This window comes from Pleurodeles waltl, chromosome 9 (genome assembly GCF_031143425.1).
Source record: "Pleurodeles waltl isolate 20211129_DDA chromosome 9, aPleWal1.hap1.20221129, whole genome shotgun sequence".
NCBI lineage: Eukaryota > Metazoa > Chordata > Amphibia > Caudata > Salamandridae > Pleurodeles > Pleurodeles waltl.
In genome coordinates, this window is record NC_090448.1 from 790,865,675 (window position 1) to 790,885,106 (window position 19,432).

A 19,432-nucleotide genomic window follows, 5' to 3' on the forward strand; every position below is an offset into this window, starting at 1 on the left:
TAGACATTGTAAGTGCAGGGTAGCCATAAGAGTATATGGTCTGGGAGTCTGTTTTACACGAACTCCACAGCACCATAATGGCTACACTGAAAACTGGGAAGTTTGGTATCAAACTTCTCAGCACAATAAATGCACACTGATGCCAGTGTACATTTTATTGCAAAATACACCCCAGAGGGCACCTTAGAGGTGCCCCCTGAAACTTAACCCACTATCTGTGTAGGCTGACTAGTTCCAGCAGCCTGCCACACTAGAGACATGTTGCCGGCCCCATGGGGAGAGTGCCTTTGTCACTCTGAGGCCAGTAACAAAGCCTGCACTGGGTGGAGATGCTAACACCTCCCCCAGGCAGGAGCTGTAACACCTGGCGGTGAGCCTCAAAGGCTCACCCCTTTGTCACAGCACCGCAGGACACTCCAGCTAGTGGAGTTGCCCGCCCCCTCCGGCCCGGCCCCCACTTTTGGCGGCAAGGCCGGAGAAAATAATGAGAATAACAAGGAGGAGTCACTGGCCAGTCAGGACAGCCCCTAAGGTGTCCTGAGCTGAGGTGACTAACTTTTAGAAATCCTCCATCTTGAAGATGGAGGATTCCCCCAATAGGGTTAGGATTGTGACCCCCTCCCCTTGGGAGGAGGCACAAAGAGGGTGTACCCACCCTCAGGGCTAGTAGCCATTGGCTACTAACCCCCCAGACCTAAACACGCCCTTAAATTTAGTATTTAAGGGCTACCCTGAACCCTAGAAAATTAGATTCCTGCAACAACAAGAAGGACTGCCCAGCTGAAAACCCCTGCAGAGGAAGACCAGAAGACAACAACTGCCTTGGCTCCAGAAACTCACCGGCCTGTCTCCTGCCTTCCAAAGAACTCTGCTCCAGCGACGCCTTCCAAAGGGACCAGCGACCTCTGAATCCTCTGAGGACTGCCCTACTTCGACGACGACAAGAAACTCCAGAGGACAGCGGACCTGCTCCAAAAAGACTGCAACTTTGTTTCAAGAAGCAGCTTTAAAGAACCCTGCAACTCCCCGCAAGAAGCGTGAGACTTGCAACACTGCACCCGGCGACCCCGACTCGGCTGGTGGAGAACCAACACCTCAGGGAGGACCCCCGGACTACTCTACGACTGTGAGTACCAAAACCTGTCCCCCCTGAGCCCCCACAGCGCCGCCTGCAGAGGGAATCCCGAGGCTTCCCCTGACCGCGACTCTCTGAAACCTAAGTCCCGACGCCTGGAAAAGACCCTGCACCCGCAGCCCCCAGGACCTGAAGGACCGGACTTTCACTGCAGAAGTGACCCCCAGGAGTCCCTCTCCCTTGCCCAAGTGGAGGTTTCCCCGAGGAAGCCCCCCCTTGCCTGCCTGCAGCGCTGAAGAGATCCCGTGATCTCTCATTGACTTACATTGCGAACCCAACGCTTGTTCTAACACTGCACCCGGCCGCCCCCGCGCCGCTGAGGGTGAAATTTCTGTGTGGGCTTGTGTCCCCCCCCGGTGCCCTACAAAACCCCCCTGGTCTGCCCTCCGAAGACGCGGGTACTTACCTGCAAGCAGACCGGAACCGGGGCACCCCCTTCTCTCCATTATAGCCTATGCGTTTTGGGCACCACTTTGAACTCTGCACCTGACCGGCCCTGAGCTGCTGGTGTGGTAACTTTGGGGTTGTTCTGAACCCCCTACGGTGGGCTACCTTGGACCAAGAACTGAACCCTGTAAGTGTCTTACTTACCTGGTAAAACTAACAAAAACTTACCTCCCCCAGGAACTGTGAAAATTGCACTAAGTGTCCACTTTTGAAATAGCTATTTGTGAATAACTTGAAAAGTATATATGCAATTGAAAGGATTCAAAATTCCTAATGTACTTACCTGCAATACCTTTCAAACAAGATGAACGAGTTACTTACCTTCGGTAACGACTTTTCTGGTGGATACATTAGCTACCTGTGGATTCCTCACCTCATGAATACTCCCATGGCGCCAGCATTCTACGGAAATCTTCTTACTAGTCTCTGCACGTCGACGAGGACGTCACTGTCTCGCACGCGACGCCGTCTGACGTCATACAGGCAATAAGAGGTCCTCGACGACGTGCGGACGTCAGTACCAATCATTTTTTACGTGCATGAGAACAACCAGGCAATGCAATGAAAGAACAAAGCAACATCCATTATATTGTAAAAATACACCACATTGTATGAATAACTGTAAATCTTTTTTTTTTTTATGTATATATATATATATATATATATATATATATATAAAACTTTCTTTTTAAAAATATATACACACACCAAGTATATACATAAAGATATATACACCTATACCCATATATATATATAAATATATTATATATATACACATCTATTGCACCCTCAAAGATCAAGAGGAGCGCACTCAAGGATTACTTGGCAAGACCATAAAGGCAACGGGGAGGCGGGTGGGACCGTGAGGAATCCACAGGTAGCTAATGTATCCACCAGAAAAGTCGTTACCGAAGGTAAGTAACTCGTTCTTCTGATGGATACAACTACCTGTGGATTCCTCACCTCATGAATAGAGTCCCAAAGCAGTACCACGCCCGGCGGTGGGTGCCTAAATGGTCAAACCAAGAAATCCTGCAGCACTGACCGTGCAAAATGGCCGTCCCTTCTAACCTCAGAATCTAAACAGTAATGTTTTGCAAAAGTGTGAAGGGACGACCAAGTTGCGGCCTTGCAGATGTCGACCACAGGAACACCTCTGGCTAAGGCCGAAGTGGCCGACTTAGCTCTGGTGGAATGAGCTCTAATGCCCTCAGGAGGATCCTTCTTTGCCAAAGAGTAACATATTTTAATGCAAAGAACAACCCACCTGGATAGTGTTCTCTTGTGGACTGCCTTTCCTCTCGCCCACGTATCCAATAAACAGCTGATCCTCCAGCCTGAAATCCTTTGTTCTATTGATAAAGAAGCTCAACGCTCTCTTTGGATCCAGACGGTGCAGTCTTTCTTCCTCTTTGGAAGGATGAGGCGGAGGATAGAACGTGGACAAAGTAATTGCCTGAGCCAAATGGAAGGGTGAAACAACCTTCGGGAGGAAAGCAGCCTTGGTCCTCAACACCACCTTATCCCCATAAAAAGTTGTATAAGGGGGTTTTACTGATAAGGCCTGCAACTCACTCACTCTCCTTGCTGATGTTATAGCTATCAGGAAGACTGTTTTTAAAAACAAATACCTTAAGGGGCAAGAATGCATAGGTTCAAAAGGGGACCCCATAAGGAAAGTCAGGACTAAGGACAAATCCCATTGCGGCATAACGAATGGCTTTGGAGGATATTGATTTAGAAGACCTTTCAAGAATCTGATAACAATAGGGGATTTAAATAAAGATGGTTGGTCTGGAAGACATATGAAGGCTGACAAGGCCGATAAATAACCTTTAATGGTAGCCACTGCACAACCTTTCTGCGCCAGAGATAGAGCAAAAGACAAAACGTCCGATAGATGAGCTTGTAAAGGATCAATCTGCCTCTCTCCACACCACGCAACAAATTTAGACCACCTATTAGCGTAGATAGATTTAGTGGAGTGTCGCCTGGCCGCTAATATAACATCCACTACCTCAGGCGGGAGAGAGAAGGAACTCAGGTTGCCCCGTTCAATCTCCAGGCATGTAGGTGCAGACTCTGGAGGTTGGGGTGTAGAACCTGCCCCTGCGACTGCGAGAGGAGGTCTGCCCTGAAAGGGAGACGGAGCGGCGGGCACGTTGAGAGTTGGAGAAGGTCGGAGTACCACACCCTCCTTGGCCAATCCGGAGCTATTACGATTACTAGAGCCCGGTCTTGGCGAATCTTCCTCAATACTCGAGGAATCAAGGGTATGGGAGGAAACGCGTAAAGCAACTGGCCGTACCAGGTCATTTGAAACGCGTCCCCCAATGCTTCCTGCATCGGATACTGAAGGCTGCAGAACAACGGACAATGCGCGTTCTCTCGAGTGGCGAACAGATCTACCCGAGGAAACCCCCACTTCTGGAAGATTAAACGGACTTGATCTGGATGGAGACGCCACTCGTGGTCTGCCGAGAAGTGGCGACTGAGACTGTCCGCACGCACGTTCAAGACTCCGGCCAGATGGTTTGCTATCAAGCAAATCCGATGGTCCTTTGCCCAGGACCATAGTCGAAGAGCTTCTCTGCAGAGAAGGTACGACCCCACTCCTCCCTGCTTGTTTATGTACCACATCGTGGTAGTATTGTCCGTTAGGACCTGTACCGACTGACCACGAAGGGAAGGGAGGAAGGCCTTGAGAGCCAGACGTACAGCCCGTAACTCTAACAGATTGATGTGAAAAATCTGTTCCTCTGGAGACCAAAGACCTTTGATCTCCAGATCCCCCAGATGAGCTCCCCACCCTAGAGTGGAAGCATCCGTTATGACTGTGGCCACTGGTGGCGACTGCTGGAACGGTTTTCCTTGTGAAAGATTGTTGCTTGCAATCCACCACTTCAAATCCACAGCAGCATCTCTGGAGATCTTGACAGTACCCTCTAGATCCCCTCTGTGTTGAGACCACTGCCTTCGGAGGCACCACTGAAGAGCCCTCATGTGCCAGCGAGCATGCGTGACCAACAGAATGCAGGAGGCAAAAAGACCGAGCAGACGAAGAACCTTGAGGACTGGAACTACCGCTCCGTTTCGAAACATTGGAACCAAATCCTGAATATCTTGAATCCGCTGAGGCGGAGGAAAGGCCCGACCCAATGTCGTATCCAGTACTGCCCCTATGAACAGGAGGCGCTGAGAGGGCTCCAGGTGAGATTTGGGCTCGTTCACCGAAAAGCCCAGGTCGAACAACAACTGGGTTGTTGACTGCAGATGACGCAACACAAGCTCCGGGGACTTGGCTTTGATCAACCAATCGTCCAAGTAAGGGAATACTGCTATCCCCTTCCTTCTGAGCTCTGCCGCAACCACCGACATCACCTTCGTGAAGACTCGAGGTGCTGAAGTAAGACCAAACGGAAGGACCGCAAACTGGTAGTGTTGCGATCCCACCACAAACCGGAGATACTTCCTGTGTGACTTGAGTATCGGGATATGAAAGTAAGCATCCTGCAAGTCGACAGACACCATCCAGTCTTCCATGTTCAACGCCAAAAGCACCTGTGCTAGGGTCAGCATCTTGAACTTTTCCTGCTTGAGGAACCAATTCAAGATCCTCAGGTCCAGAATTGGTCTCAAACGACCATCCTTCTTGGGAATTAGGAAATACCTTGAGTAAACTCCTTGACCCCTTTCCTGCTCCGGGACCAACTCCACCGCGCCCTTTAAAAGGAGGACTTCCACCTCCTGTTCTAGCAACAGGAGGTGTTCTTGTGAACAATACGAAGGGCGGGGCGGGATGAGGGGCGGAAACTCCCGAAAGGGAAGGGTGTAGCCTTTTCCCACAACACTGAGAACCCAAGTGTCCGACGTAACAGTCTCCCATTTGGTGAGAAAATGCTGTAATCTTCCCCCTACAGGAGAGGAGTGAGTGGGAAATGGTGGAAGCCTAAGGCTGCTTCCCCTGCTGCACCCCGCCAGAGGATGAGGAAGAGGCAGAGTGCTGCTGAGAGGCTCCCCTGGTGCGGACCCTACCCCTCCCCCTAAAAGATCTATAGGGGTGGGAAGAGGCAGGTTGCTGATATCTTCCCCGAAAGGAAGAGGAGGAAGAGCCACGCCCAAATCCACGAAACCTCCTGAAGAATCTGGAAGAGGCCGTGGAAGAAGGAGCTTGGCGTCCCAACGACTTAGCCGTGGCCCTGCTCTCCTTAAAACGTTCCAAGGCCGAATCAGCCTTAGCCCCAAACAGTTTGTCCCCATCAAACGGGAGATCCAACAATGTGGATTGTACATCTGCCGAAAAGCCCGAGTTACGTAGCCAGGCCTGTCTCCTTTCCACCACAGTTGTGCCCATTGCTCTGGCTACCGAGTCGGTGGTATCCAGTCCCGTCTGGATAATTTGGGTCGCAGCAGCCTGGGCATCAGAGACAAGATCCAAAAGACCCTGGGGAAGCTCTGTAAACGAAGAGGAGATGTCATCCATCAGAGCATGAATATACCTCCCCAGGATACAGGTCGCATTAGTGGCTTTTAACGCCAGACTGCAGGACGAAAAAATCTTCTTCGACTGCGCCTCTAGCTTTTTTGAGTCTCTGTCCCCAGGCACCGTCGGGAAAGAACCAGGCGCTGATTTGGACGAACAGGAGGCCTGCACAACCAAGCTCTCCGGCGTAGGGTGCCTAGATAGGAAACCAGGATCAGTTGGAGCCGTCCGATACCTCCTGGCCACGGCTCTGTGAACTGCTGGGGAAGATGCCGGCTTCTTCCACACCTCTAAAACCGGATCCAGCAGAGCGTCATTAAAAGGTAATAGAGGCTCCGCCGCGGCTGAGGCCGGATGCAACACCTCTGTCAAAAGGTTTTGTTTCGCCTCCACCACCGGCAAAGGCAGGTCCAAAAAACTAGCTGCCTTCCGTACCACTGTATGAAAGGAAGCAGCTTCCTCGGTATATTCCCCCGGGGACGAAAGGTCCCACTCAGGGGAAGTGTCCAGCCCACTGGCCGACTCCAGTCCACGCAGCCCATCACCCGAGTCCTCTAGCTCTCCTTCCTCTAGGGCTCGTTGGTACTCCTGCTCCTCTAGTACCCGGAGAGCACGCCTCCTTGAATGCAGTCGTTGCTCAATCCGCGGAGTCGACAACACCTCCGCCGAAGTCGGAGATCGGCGCCGATCTTCCGAAGCCACCGACGCCGCATCCGGCGCCACAGGTAACTTCGGCGCCGACTGAAGAGCAGATGAAACGGATGGACCCACCGGAGTCACAGGCCGAAATCTCGACGTCGACGGGATGGAAATCCCTGGGGCCAATCCCTCCGAAGCCATCGGAGCGGCCACCGGCGCCGACACTGGCGCCGAGCCCACGTTCCCAAACGGGAGAAAGGGCATAAAGGGTGCCGGCCGAAGAGGCGCAGGATCACCCAAAGAAAAGGCCAAAGGCCCAGCCGGAGCACCCCCTGGAGCCATCTGTTGGAAGATGGCATACATCGCATTCAAGAATGCGGAACTATCGGCTCCAGGGGTGGGAAAAGCCGGATACTGGGGTGCCTGACTCGGAGGCGACCCCGACGCCGGCCTCGGCGTCTGCGCCGGAGAAAACACCTGAGGCTCCAATACCTCAATCACCGACGCCTGTCCAGGCGAAGTTGGAGACGTCGGAGAGAGCAACGGCGTCGAAGGATGCGGCGTCACCGTGGGGCTGACCTCCCATGTCCTCCGGCGCCGATCCGGAGACCTGGAACGAGCCTCCCTTGAATGACGCCGAGATTCTCTACGGCGCCGGGAGTCTCGATGACGCCGATGTCTTGGAGAAGACTTTTTCTTGTGATGCTTCTCCTTTGACTTGGCCATAAACAGCTTCGCCTCGCGTTCTTTAATGGCCTTCGGATTCATGTGCTGACACGAATCACAAGTCGAGACGTCGTGGTCGGAGCTCAAACACCAAAGGCAATCGGAATGAGGATCCGTCACCGACATCTTGCCTCCACACTCACGACAAGGCTTAAATCCAGACTTTCTCTGCGACATTATTTCCACAGAGAAGGAGTACGCAGCAAGATATACACTGTAACCGCAAGAGTAACAGTTGCTCCCTCGAAGATAACCGTTTCGAATGCACGGAAAAAAGGGAACTGACGTCCGCACGTCGTCGAGGACCTCTTATTGCCTGTATGACGTCAGACGGCGTCGCGTGCGAGACAGTGACGTCCTCGTCGACGTGCAGAGACTAGTAAGAAGATTTCCGTAGAATGCTGGCGCCATGGGAGTATTCATGAGGTGAGGAATCCACAGGTAGTTGTATCCATCAGAAATTACATGTTAAATTTGAACCTGTGGTTCTTAAAATAAACTAAGAAAAGATATTTTTCTATAACAAAACCTATTGGCTGGATTTGTCTCTGAGTGTGTGTACCTCATTTATTGTCTATGTGTATGTACAACAAATGCTTAACACTACTCCTTGGATAAGCCTACTGCTCGACCACACTACCACAAAATATAGCATTAGTATTATCTATTTTTACCACTATTTTACCTCTAAGGGGAACCCTTGGACTCTGTGCATGCTATTCCTTACTTTGAAATAGCACATACAGAGCCAACTTCCTACACTGTGGAGGAAACTGCACTAGATATATGGATGAACAAGGGCAGCACAGCTGTTGACGGTTTCTGCTGGCTGAACTTGTGAAAATCTACATATCATAAAGGAATGTTGTCCTACACTAGTGCGCGGGCCGGCTGGCTCCATAGCCCCGCAGGAGTGCATGCGGAGTTCTGAGCATCTGAGGTCTAACTCGTTCTGGTTCACACAGGATAAGGATGGGTGTAAGGAAATGCCTCCTTGGCATGGTTACCCCCTGACTTTTTGCCTTTGCTGATGCTATGTTTTGAATTGAAAGTTTGCTGAGGCCTGCTAACCAGGCCCCAGCACCAGTGTTCTTTCCCTAACCTGTACTTTTGATTCCACAATTGGCACACCCTGGCATCCAGGTAAGTCCCTTGTAACTGGTACCCCTGGTACCAAGGGCCCTGATGCCAGGGAAGGTCTCTAAGGGCTGCAGCATATCTTATGCCACCATGGGGACCCCTCATTCAGCACAGACACACTGCTTGCCAGCTTGTGTGTGCTGGTGAGAACAAAACAAGTAAGTCGACATGGCACTCCCCTCAGGGTGCCATGCCAACCTCCCACTGCCTGTGGCATAGGTAAGTCACCCCTCTAGTAGGCCTTACAGCCCTAAGGCAGGGTGCACTATACCACAGGTGAGGGCATATGTGCATGAGCACTGTGGCCCTACAGTGTCTAAGCCAAACCTTAGACATTGTAAGTGTAGGGTAGCCATAAGAGTATATGGTCTGGGAGTCTGTCAAACACGAACTTCACAGCACCATAATGGTTACACTGAAAACTGGGAAGTTTGGTATCAAACTTCTCAGCACAATAAATGCACACTGATGCCAGTGTACATTTTATTGTAAAATACACCCCAGAGGGCACCTTAGAGGTGCCCCCTGAAACCTTAACCGACTATCTGTGCAGGCAGACTGGTTCCAGCAGCCTGCCACAACCGAGACATGTTGCTGGCCCCATGGGGAGAGTGCCTTTGTCACTCTGAGGCCAGTAACAAAGCCTGCACTGGGTGGAGATGCTAACACCTCCCCCAGGCAGGAGCTGTCACACCTGGCGGTGAGCCTCAAAGGCCCACCCCTTTGTGCCAGCACAGCAGGACACTCCAGCTAGTGGAGTTTCCCGCCCCCTCCGGCCACGGCCCCCACTTTTGGCGGCAAGGCCGGAGAAAATAATGAGAACAAGGAGTCGTCACTGGCCAGTCAGGACAGCCCCTAAGGTGTCCTGAGCTGAGGTGACTAACTTTTAGAAATCCTCCATCTTGCAGATGGAGGATTCCCCAATAGGATTAGGGATGTGACCCCCTCCCCTTGGGAGGAGGCACAAAGGTGGTGTACCCACCCTCAGGGATAGTAGCCATTGGCTACTAAGCCCCCAGACCTAAACATGCCCTTAGATTTAGTATTTAAGGGCTTCCCTGAACCTAAGAATTGAGATTCCTGCAACTTACAGAAGAAGACTGCTGAGCTGAAAACCCCTGCAGAAGAAGAAAGAAGACACCAACTGCTTTGGCCCCAGTCCTACCGGCCTGTCTCCTGCCTTCTAAAGAACCCTGCTCCAGCGACGCTTTCTCCAGGACCAGCGACCTCTGAATCCTCAGAGGACTGCCCTGCTTCCAAGAGACCAAGAAACTCCAGAGGAAAGCGGCACTGCACCAAAAGAACTGCAACTTTGTTTCAAGGAGCAGATTTAAAGACTCCTGCAACTCCCCGCAAGAAGCGTGAGACTTGCAACACTGCACCCGGCGACCCCGACTCGACTGGTGGAGAACCAACACCTCAGGGAGGACCCTCCGGCGACTCCGAGACCGTGAGTAATCAAACTTGTCCCCCCCCCTGAGCCCCCACAGCGACGCCTGCAGAGGGAATCCCGAGGCTCCCCCTGACCGCGACTGCCTGAACCTAAAGTGCCGACGGCTGGAAAAGACCCTGCACCCGCAGCCCCCAGCACCTGAGGGAACGGAACTTCTGTGCAGGAGTGACCCCCAGGAGGCCCTCTCCCTTGTCCAGGTGGTGGCTACCCCGAGGAGCCCCCCCCCCCCCCCTTGCCTGCCTGCAACGCTGAAGAGATCCCTTGATCTCTCATTGAAATCCATTGGAAACCCGACACGTGTTTGGACACTTCTCACTGCTTAGATTGATAATGGTTTCTCTTTAGGGTGAGGAGATGTGGGAAGGGGATAGTTTCCTTTGATATCTGCTCTGGTAGGACCTTTGCAGTTGGTATTGGTAAGGCCATCTAGAGATTTAAACCTTAGGATAGTAATTTTGTTTGTCCTTAGGCTTAATTAGCTTTAATATTTTCTGTTCTTCCAATCCTACAGCCTTGAGGGTTTCTGCTTCATTTTCTATTTGTAACATTTCTTCCACTGTATGTCGTCTGAATAAGGAGGATCCAGATAATGGAAGATTGGCAATTTTTAATTGTACATCATGTTTAACTAGGAGTCTTAGCCAGGCAGTGCGTCTAAGAGAAATGCCATGTGCAAATGCGTAGCTCCACCGAATCCACCTCTGTATTGATGGTTTGGTTAGAAATTAGGGATCACTCATCGACCATCTGTAGGATGATCTTGTTGATGGTGGGGAGATAGTCCATGAAGAACTTTATATCTTTACAAATGTTCTGATGATACCTCCCTAGTAGTTAGCATGGTGTATGTAGGAAGTTGGCTCTGTATGTGCTATTTCAAAGTAAGGAATAGCATGCACAGAGTCCAAGGGTTCCCCTTAGAGGTAAAATAGTGGTAAAAATAGATAATACTAATGCTCTATTTTGTGGTAGTGTGGTCGAGCAGTAGGCTTATCCAAGGAGTAGTGTTAAGCATTTGTTGTACATACACATAGACAATAAATGAGGTACACACACTCAGAGACAAATCCAGCCAATAGGTTTGTTATAGAAAAATATCTTTTCTTAGTTTATTTTAAGAACCACAGGTTCAAATTTAACATGTAATATCTTGTTTGAAAGGTATTGCAGGTAAGTACATTAGGAACTTTGAATCATTTCAATTGCATGTATACTTTTCAAGTTATTCACAAATAGCTATTTTAAAAGTGGACACTTAGTGCAATTTTCACAGTTCCTGGGGGAGGTAAGTTTTTGTTAGTTTTACCAGGTAAGTAAGACACTTACAGGGTTCAGTTCTTGGTCCAAGGTAGCCCACCGTTGGGGGTTCAGAGCAACCCCAAAGTTACCACACCAGCAGCTCAGGGCCGGTCAGGTGCAGAATTCAAAGTGGAGCCCAAAACGCATAGGCTTCAATGGAGAGAAGGGGGTGCCCCGGTTCCAGTCTGCCAGCAGGTAAGTACCCGCGTCTTCGGAGGGCAGACCAGGGGGGTTTTGTAGGGCACCGGGGGGGGACACAAGCCCACACAGAAATTTCACCCTCAGCGGCGCGGGGGCGGCCGGGTGCAGTGTTAGAACAAGCGTCGGGTTCGCAATGGAAGTCAATGAGAGATCAAGGGATCTCTTCAGCTCTGCAGGCAGGCAGGCAAGGGGGGGCTTCCTCGGGGAAACCTCCACTTGGGCAAGGGAGAGGGACTCCTGGGGGTCACTTCTGCAGTGAAAGTCCGGTCCTTCAGGTCCTGGGGGCTGCGGGTGCAGGGTCTTTTCCAGGCGTCGGGACTTAGTTTTCAGAGAGTCGCGGTCAGGGGAAGCCTCGGGATTCCCTCTGCAGGCGGCGCTGTGGGGGCTCAGGGGGGACAGGTTTTGGTACTCACAGTCGTAGAGTAGTCCGGAGGTCCTCCCTGAGGTGTTGGTTCTCCACCAGCCGAGTCGGGGTCGCCGGGTGCAGTGTTGCAAGTCTAACGCTTCTTGCGGGGAGATTGCAGGGTTCTTTAAAGCTGCTCCTTTGGATAAAGTTGCAGTCTTTTTGGAGCAGGTCCGCTGTCCTCGGGAGTTTCTTGTCGTCGTCGAAGCAGGGCAGTCCTCAGAGGATTCAGAGGTCGCTGGTCCCTTTGGAAGGCGTCGCTGGAGCAGAGTTCTTTGGAAGGCAGGAGACAGGCCGGTGAGTTTCTGGAGCCAAGGCAGTGGTTGTCTTCTGGTCTTCCACTGCAGGGGTTTTCAGCTAGGCAGTCCTTGTTGTTGCAGGAATCTAGTTTCTAGGTTCAGGGAGAGCCCTTAAATACTAAATTTAAGGGCGTGTTTAGGTCTGGGGGGGTTAGTAGCCAATGGCTACTAGCCCTGAGGGTGGGTACACCCTCTTTGTGCCTCCTCCCAAGGGGAGGGGGTCACATTCCTATCCCTATTGGGGGAATCCTCCTTCTTCAAGATGGAGGATTTCTAAAAGTCATAGGCACCTCAGCTCAGGACACCTTAGGGGCTGTCCTGACTGGCCAGTGACGACTCCTTGTTTTTCTCATTATCTCTCCTGGACTTGCCGCCAAAAGTGGGGGCTGGGTCCAGGAGGCGGGCATCTCCACTAGCTGGAGTGCCCTGGGGCATTGTAACACGAAGCTTGAGCCTTTGAAGCTCACTGCTAGGTGTTACAGTTCCTGCAGGGGGGAGGTGTGAAGCACCTCCACCCAGAGCAGGCTTTGTTTCTGTCCTCAGAGAGCACAAAGGCTCTCACCGCATGAGGTCAGACACTCGTCTCTCAGCAGCAGGCTGGCACAGACCAGTCAGTCCTGCACTGAACAATTGGGTAAAATACAGGGGGTATCTCTAAGATGCCCTCTGTGTGCATTTTTTAATAAATCCAACACTGGCATCAGTGTGGGTTTATTATTCTGAGAAGTTTGATACTAAACTTCCCAGTATTCAGTGTAGCCATTATGGAGCTGTGGAGTTCGTTTTTGACAGACTCCCAGCCCATATACTCTTATGGCTACCCTGCACTTACAATGTCTAAGGTTTTGCTTAGACACTGTAGGGGCATAGTGCTCATGCACATATGCCCTCACCTGTGGTATAGTGCACCCTGCCTTAGGGCTGTAAGGCCTACTAGAGGGGTGACTTACCTATGCCACAGGCAGTGGGAGGTTGGCATGGCACCCTGAGGGGAGTGCCATGTCGACTTAGTCATTTTCTCCCCATCAGCACACAAGCTGGCAAGCAGTGTGTCTGTGCTGAGTGAGGGGTCCCTAGGGTGGCATAAGACATGCTACAGCCCTTAGAGACCTTCCCTGGCATCAGGGCCCTTGGTACCAGTTACAAGGGACTTACCTGGGTGCCAGGGTTGTGCCAATTGTGGAGACAATGGTACATTTTAGGTGAAAGAACACTGGTGCTGGGGCCTGGTTAGCAGGGTCCCAGCACACTTCTCAGTCAAGTCAGCATCAGTATCAGGCAAAAAGTGGGGGGTAACTGCAACAGGGAGCCATTTCTTTACAGTGTAGATGGGTAATAGCTGTGTCGCACACACTTTCTTTCCTACTGCATCCATTGTCTTGCTCTCGTGATCTGGTGGGGTTGTTGTCTCTTCAGCAGATGCAGGTTTCCTCCAAACAGCCGTTACAATTACTGAATCCGGCTCAGATCAAACTTGAAGTCCAGATCCTGTTGCAGTGGTCTGTATTTTCGAAGTAGCCTTGGAGCTGCTGCTTTTGACGTAGCTGGGTTAGAACTTCTTTCTTGAGCTATCTCCATGAGACCTAGGAGCATCTGCAGAAGGGGTTTAGGAGGAGGACCTGGGTTGCAGAGTCTCCGAAAACTACAGATACCGATGGTTGAGGAGTACCCAGTTGTAGGAAGTTGACTCTGTATGTGCTATCTCAAAGTAAGGGATAGCATGCACAGAGTCCAAGGGTTCCCCTTAGAGGTAAAATAGTGGTAAAAAGAGATAATACTAATGCTCTATTTTGTGGTAGTGTGGTCGAGCAGTAGGCTTATCCAAGGAGTAGTGTTAAGCATTTGTTGTACATACAGACAATAAATGAGGTACACACACTCAGAGACAAATCCACTCTAGGAACTTTGAATCATTACTTTAGCATGTATACTTTTTACATAAAACACAATAAGCTGTTTTAAAAGTGGACACTTAGTGCAATTTTCACAGTTACTGGGGGAGGTAAGTTATTGTTAATTTTCACAGGTAAGTAAGTCACTTACAGGTTTCAGTTTTTGGTCCAAGGTAGCCCAACGTTGGAGGTTCAGAGCAACCCCAAAGTTATCACACCAGCAGCTCAGGGCCGGTCAGGTGCAAAGGTCAAAGAGGTGCCCAAAACACATAGGCTATAATGGAGAGAAGGGGGTGCCCCGGTTCCAGTCTGCCAGCAGTTAAGTACCCGCGTCTTCGGAGGGCAGACCAGGGGGGTTTTGTAGGGCACCGGGGGGGGGACACGAGTCCACACAGAAAGTACACCCTCAGCAGCGCAGGGGCGGCCGGGTGCAGTGTGCAAACAAGCGTCGGGTTTTCTTTAGTTTTCAATGGGAGACCCAGGGGTCTCTTTAGCGATGCAGGCAGGCAAGGGGGGGGGGGGGGCTCCTCGGGGTAGCCACCACCTGGGCAAGGGAGAGGGCCTCCTGGGGGTCACTCCTGCACAGAAGTTCCGTTTCTTTAGGGGCTGGGGGCTGCGGGTGCAGGGTCTTTTCCAGCCGTCGGGAAATGGAGTTCAGACAGTCGCGGTCAGGGGGAGCCTGGGGATTCCCTCTGCAGGCGTCGCTGTGGGGGCTCAGGGGGGACAACTTTGGTTACTCAGTCGTAGAGTCGCCGGAGGGTCCTCCCTGAGTTGGTTGTTCTCCACCAGTCGAGTCGGGGTCGCCGGGTGCAGTGTTGCAAGTCTCACGCTTCTTGCGGGGAGTTGCAGGGGTCTTTAAATCTGCTCCTTGTAACAAAGTTGCAGTTCTTTTGGAGCAGTGCCGCTGTCCTCAGGAGTTTGTCTTTTTCGAAGCAGGGCAGTCCTCAGAGGATTCAGAGGTCGCTGGTCCCTTGGAAAGCGTCGCTGGAGCAGGTTTTTTTGGAAGGCAGGAGACAGGCCGGTAAGTCTGGGGCCAAGGCAGTTGGTGTCTTCTGTTCTTCCTCTGCAGGGGTTTGTCAGCTCAGCAGTCCTTCTTGTAGTTGCAGGAATCTAAATTCTAGGTTCAGGGAAAGCCCTTAAATACTAAATTTAAGGGCGTGTTTAGGTCTGGGGGGTTAGTAGCCAATGGCTACTAGCCCTGAGGGTGGGTACACCCTCTTTGTGCATCCTCCCAAGGGGAGGGGGTCACATCCCTAATCCTATTGGGGGAATCCTCCATCTGCAAGATGGAGGATTTCTCAAAGTTAGAGTCACTTCAGCTCAGGACACCTTAGGGGCTGTCCTGACTGGCCAGTGACGACTCCTTGTTGTTCTCATTATTTTCTCCGGCCTTGCCGCCAAAAGTGGGGGCCGGGGCCGGAGGGGGCGGGCAACTCCACTAGCTGGAGTGTCCTGCGGTGCTGTGACAAAGGGGTGAGCCTTTGAGGTTCACCGCCAGGTGTTACAGCTCCTGCCTGGGGGAGGTGTTAGCATCTCCACCCAGTGCAGGCTTTGTTACTGGCCTCAGAGTGACAAAGGCACTCTCCCCATGGGGCCAGCAACATGTCTCTAGTGTGGCAGGCTGCTGGAACCAGTCAGCCTACACAGATAGTTGGTTAGGTTTCAGGGGGCACCTCTAAGGTGCCCTCTGTGGTGTATTTTACAATAAAATGTACACTGGCATCAGTGTGCATTTATTGTGCTGAGAAGTTTGATACCAAACTTCCCAGTTTTCAGTGTAGCCATTATGGTGCTGTGGAGTTCGTGTTTGACAGACTCCCAGACCATATACTCTTATGGCTACCCTGCACTTACAATGTCTAAGGTTTTGTTTAGACACTGTAGGGGCACAGTGCTCATGCACTGGTGCCCTCAACTATGGTATAGTGCACCCTGCCTTAGGGCTGTAAGGCCTGCTAGAGGGGTGTCTTACCTATACTGCATAGGCAGTGAGAGGCTGGCATGGCACCCTGAGGGTAGTGCCATGTTGACTTACTCATTTGGTTCTCACTAGCACACACAAGCTGGTAAGCAGTGTGTCTGTGCTGAGTGAGGGGTCTCTAGGGTGGCAGAATACATGCTGCAGCCCTTAAAGACCTTCCCTGGCATCAGGGCCCTTGGTACCAGGGGTACCAGTTACAAGGGACTTATCTGGGTGCCAGGGTGTGCCAATTGTGGAATCAAAAGTACAGGTTAGGGAAAGAACACTGGTGCTGGGGCCTGGTTAGCAGGCCTCAGCACACTTTCAATTCAAAACATAGCATCAGCAAAGGCAAAAAGTCAGGGGGTAACCATGCCAAGGAGGCATTTCCTTACACCAGTTGAATGTTTAATTTAGAGAGGCTCCTCCTATTAAAGCGTCTTCACAAGTTATATCATCTACTGGCGATACTCATTTCAGAGACTGCGCTGGAGAAGTTTAAGTATAAGAAGTCGTTGAGTCTGGTGATCTGGATGTTCTGGGAGAAAACGGTCTAGTATGTGTTGCTTTGGCTGGTAATGGAGTCTTCCATGTTCTAATTAGAGAAATAGATATCGCCCTATTGCATTGTCTTACTGGTGAGAGATTTAATGGTGTTAAGTAAACTTGAAGGAGGTCCTCAGATGGTATAACTGGACATTTTGGTGGTAGTTTGATGTGCTGTTCATGTGAAGGTGGTTCTGAAGTTGCAAAGAACCTGACCAGTGAGATGAGGGCGAAGCAATGTTTGTGAAATGGTCAATTGGGGTGTCACCAAAGCCATACGTCGGTCAGAAGATGTACCTGTTGACCGTGACGTGCCCTTTCGACTTTGAGCAAGTGTCCGGCACCGACATGGAGTGTAGTGATTGCGATGTGAAATGGTGCGATATTATCTATGGGATCTTGATGTTGAGAACATATGTGCTGGACTCAAGTTAACCTTCCTGGCGCCGTAGGGAGTTTCACTGTGGACCTTGATGTCTTTCTGTGATGCTGTTGGTGTCCCGTCAACATTGAACAGGATAGAGCCATACCTTGTGACAGTGCCTTGTCTATCTAGAACGTAGATGAGAATGGTGGTGTTGAGATTGAGGGCTCTTGGAAGTAGATCTCCTGTTGTGGAAGTCTAAACCTCATTTATTTCTTCTTTTGAAATGAGATATATGAAGATTATCTTTCTATTCTCCTTTTTTTCCTTCCTTTGTTCTGGCCTCGTATCATCCAGCCAAGTTGTCTTTTGCCTTCTCTATTTTTGAGAGTCCTTTTTGACATCTTACAAATGTCACAGCACTTAGTGGTATGTTGTGGAGACAAACATGCCACACATTTTATGGGCATCTGAAGATTTTTTTCCCTGCCACATGAACACTTTCACAAGGACGAAAAGTTATAGAAAAACACCTTACTTGACAGTAATAAAGAGGAAATGTCAAATGAAAAAGGTTAGAAAACGCTAAGAACATATTTTCTCATAGAAATTTGGTGAAAAATCACCTGAGGTGTTCAGAGATCCTGCCTGAAAAAGCTGGATAAAACACTGACTCGCAGGCAAACTGCCACTGAAGTGTATTCTGGGAAAGGGTCTCTTAAGGGTCCTTAAAGATGCAGACTACTTTCAAGTTTCAGTGTAAGTCTATTGGGATGTTTTTTCCTTTCATGCTACTTATGTCAGGGGCAGCCTTTTTCTATTACAAAGTGTTATAGATCTTAAAAAAGGCCTTTCTTCCTCTCACTTCTGCTCATACTACTGCTTCAGCATTTCAACGAACAGCAACTGGAGAAAATTACTCAAATGATCAATATGATTAAGACTTATGACATAACATGTTGAAGGTGTTCCGGGGTTCTCACAGGTAGCACAGAATTATTTTAAGTTTATGACTATCAAACAAACTCTAAATCATACTGCATGTGTGTGTGCAACTCCTAGAATAAGCCCAGATAGTTCAACTTTGCTATCCCAAGATAGCCAAATGTGGAAAAAATAGACCAACATTAATAGTACTCTGTTGTAGTAGTCGCAAGGTAATTTCAGAATGTCCGTTTTGAAATGTAATACCAGCATACAGAAAATGAACAACCAACAGTTAACTTAAAAAGCAAGTCTATATAAAATGTATAGTATTAATTTAGAGAAAGAATTTATGGGAAAATTTCGAGGCACCAACAAATGCATTACTCACTTGAGGAGCCTGGCTGTTTACTGTTCCAGAGTTCCTTGAAATGGGAGAGTGCGAGGCTCCTGAAGACGAGCCAATGGATGATCCCATGGATGAACTTATTGAAGAACCGATGGATCCCATTGAAGAACCGATGGAGGAGCCCATTGAAGAACCGATGGAGGAGCCCATTGAAGAACCGATGGAGGAGCCCATTGAAGAACAAATGGAGGCCATTGAACCAATGGAGGAGCCCATTGAACCACCAATGGAGGAGCCCATTGAACCACCAATGGAGGAGCCCATTGAACCACCAATGGAGGAGCCCATTGAAGAACCTATAGAACTCAACGAGGATGGAACAGGAGCTTCACCCAGCTCTGCCATCAGAGACAAGTATTCTTTATCCATGCGTGCCTTATCCTGGGCCGACTGGGGATCTCCTGGTCTACACAAAGTGCAAAAAAAAAAATATTACCATCATAGGATTCCATTAAAATGAAGGACATTACAGAAATATTGAAATCTCACAGAAATATGTTCACATGAGCTTCTGTCTTCAACTATTACTGTAAGCAACCACTAAACTACTGCATCACTAAACTGCAGAGCAAAGCTATACACACAGACATGTGGAAAGAAATCCAAAGACACCATACCTCTTACCAGTATAGAAAGACTAAAGAGACCGGTACCAAGTTAGAACCAAACAAATGAAAAAAAACACACTAACGCTAAATACCACCGTGGCCAAACATATGAAGGATATATAGATAACAACCGATCCGCACAGAAAATAACTAGAAACTACAATCATACACCAGTACAATTTAACCACCAGCAGTGGCTCAATAAAGAAGCTTTAGAAAAGCCAGTCTTCCCTTTTAAATGAAGGCACAGCACAGTCATTATCAAACTTAACTCAATTACAAATTGACTGACCCCAGGATACACAACGCACTCTAGCAAGCACCATAGGCCATTATTGTTAAACTTTGAATAAGATGGCTACTGAGTGAGCATGCATGCATGGAATGCACTTGCCCGTACAGTATGCTAAAACCAACAAGCTCTAGCAAAGTCATTAGTTCTGCACCTGCACAAAAGAGTTATCTTCTGGAATAATATGGGGGCATGCAAGCAGTGCTGTAGCA

At 49.9% G+C, this 19,432-nt stretch overlaps 1 protein-coding gene across 4 annotated transcripts in view; it reads right to left on the reverse strand.

Moving 5' to 3' along the window:
* SF1 (splicing factor 1) overlaps positions 1 to 19,432 on the reverse strand; it is a 183,723-nt gene that overhangs the window by 116,625 nt on the left and 47,666 nt on the right. For all 4 annotated transcript variants that reach the window (XM_069208007.1, XM_069208010.1, XM_069208008.1 and 1 more), the window contains exon 9: positions 18,303 to 18,726. In XM_069208007.1, coding sequence (XP_069064108.1) covers positions 18,303 to 18,726 — 424 coding nt within the window. The remainder of the gene's footprint in view (positions 1 to 18,302; positions 18,727 to 19,432) is intronic.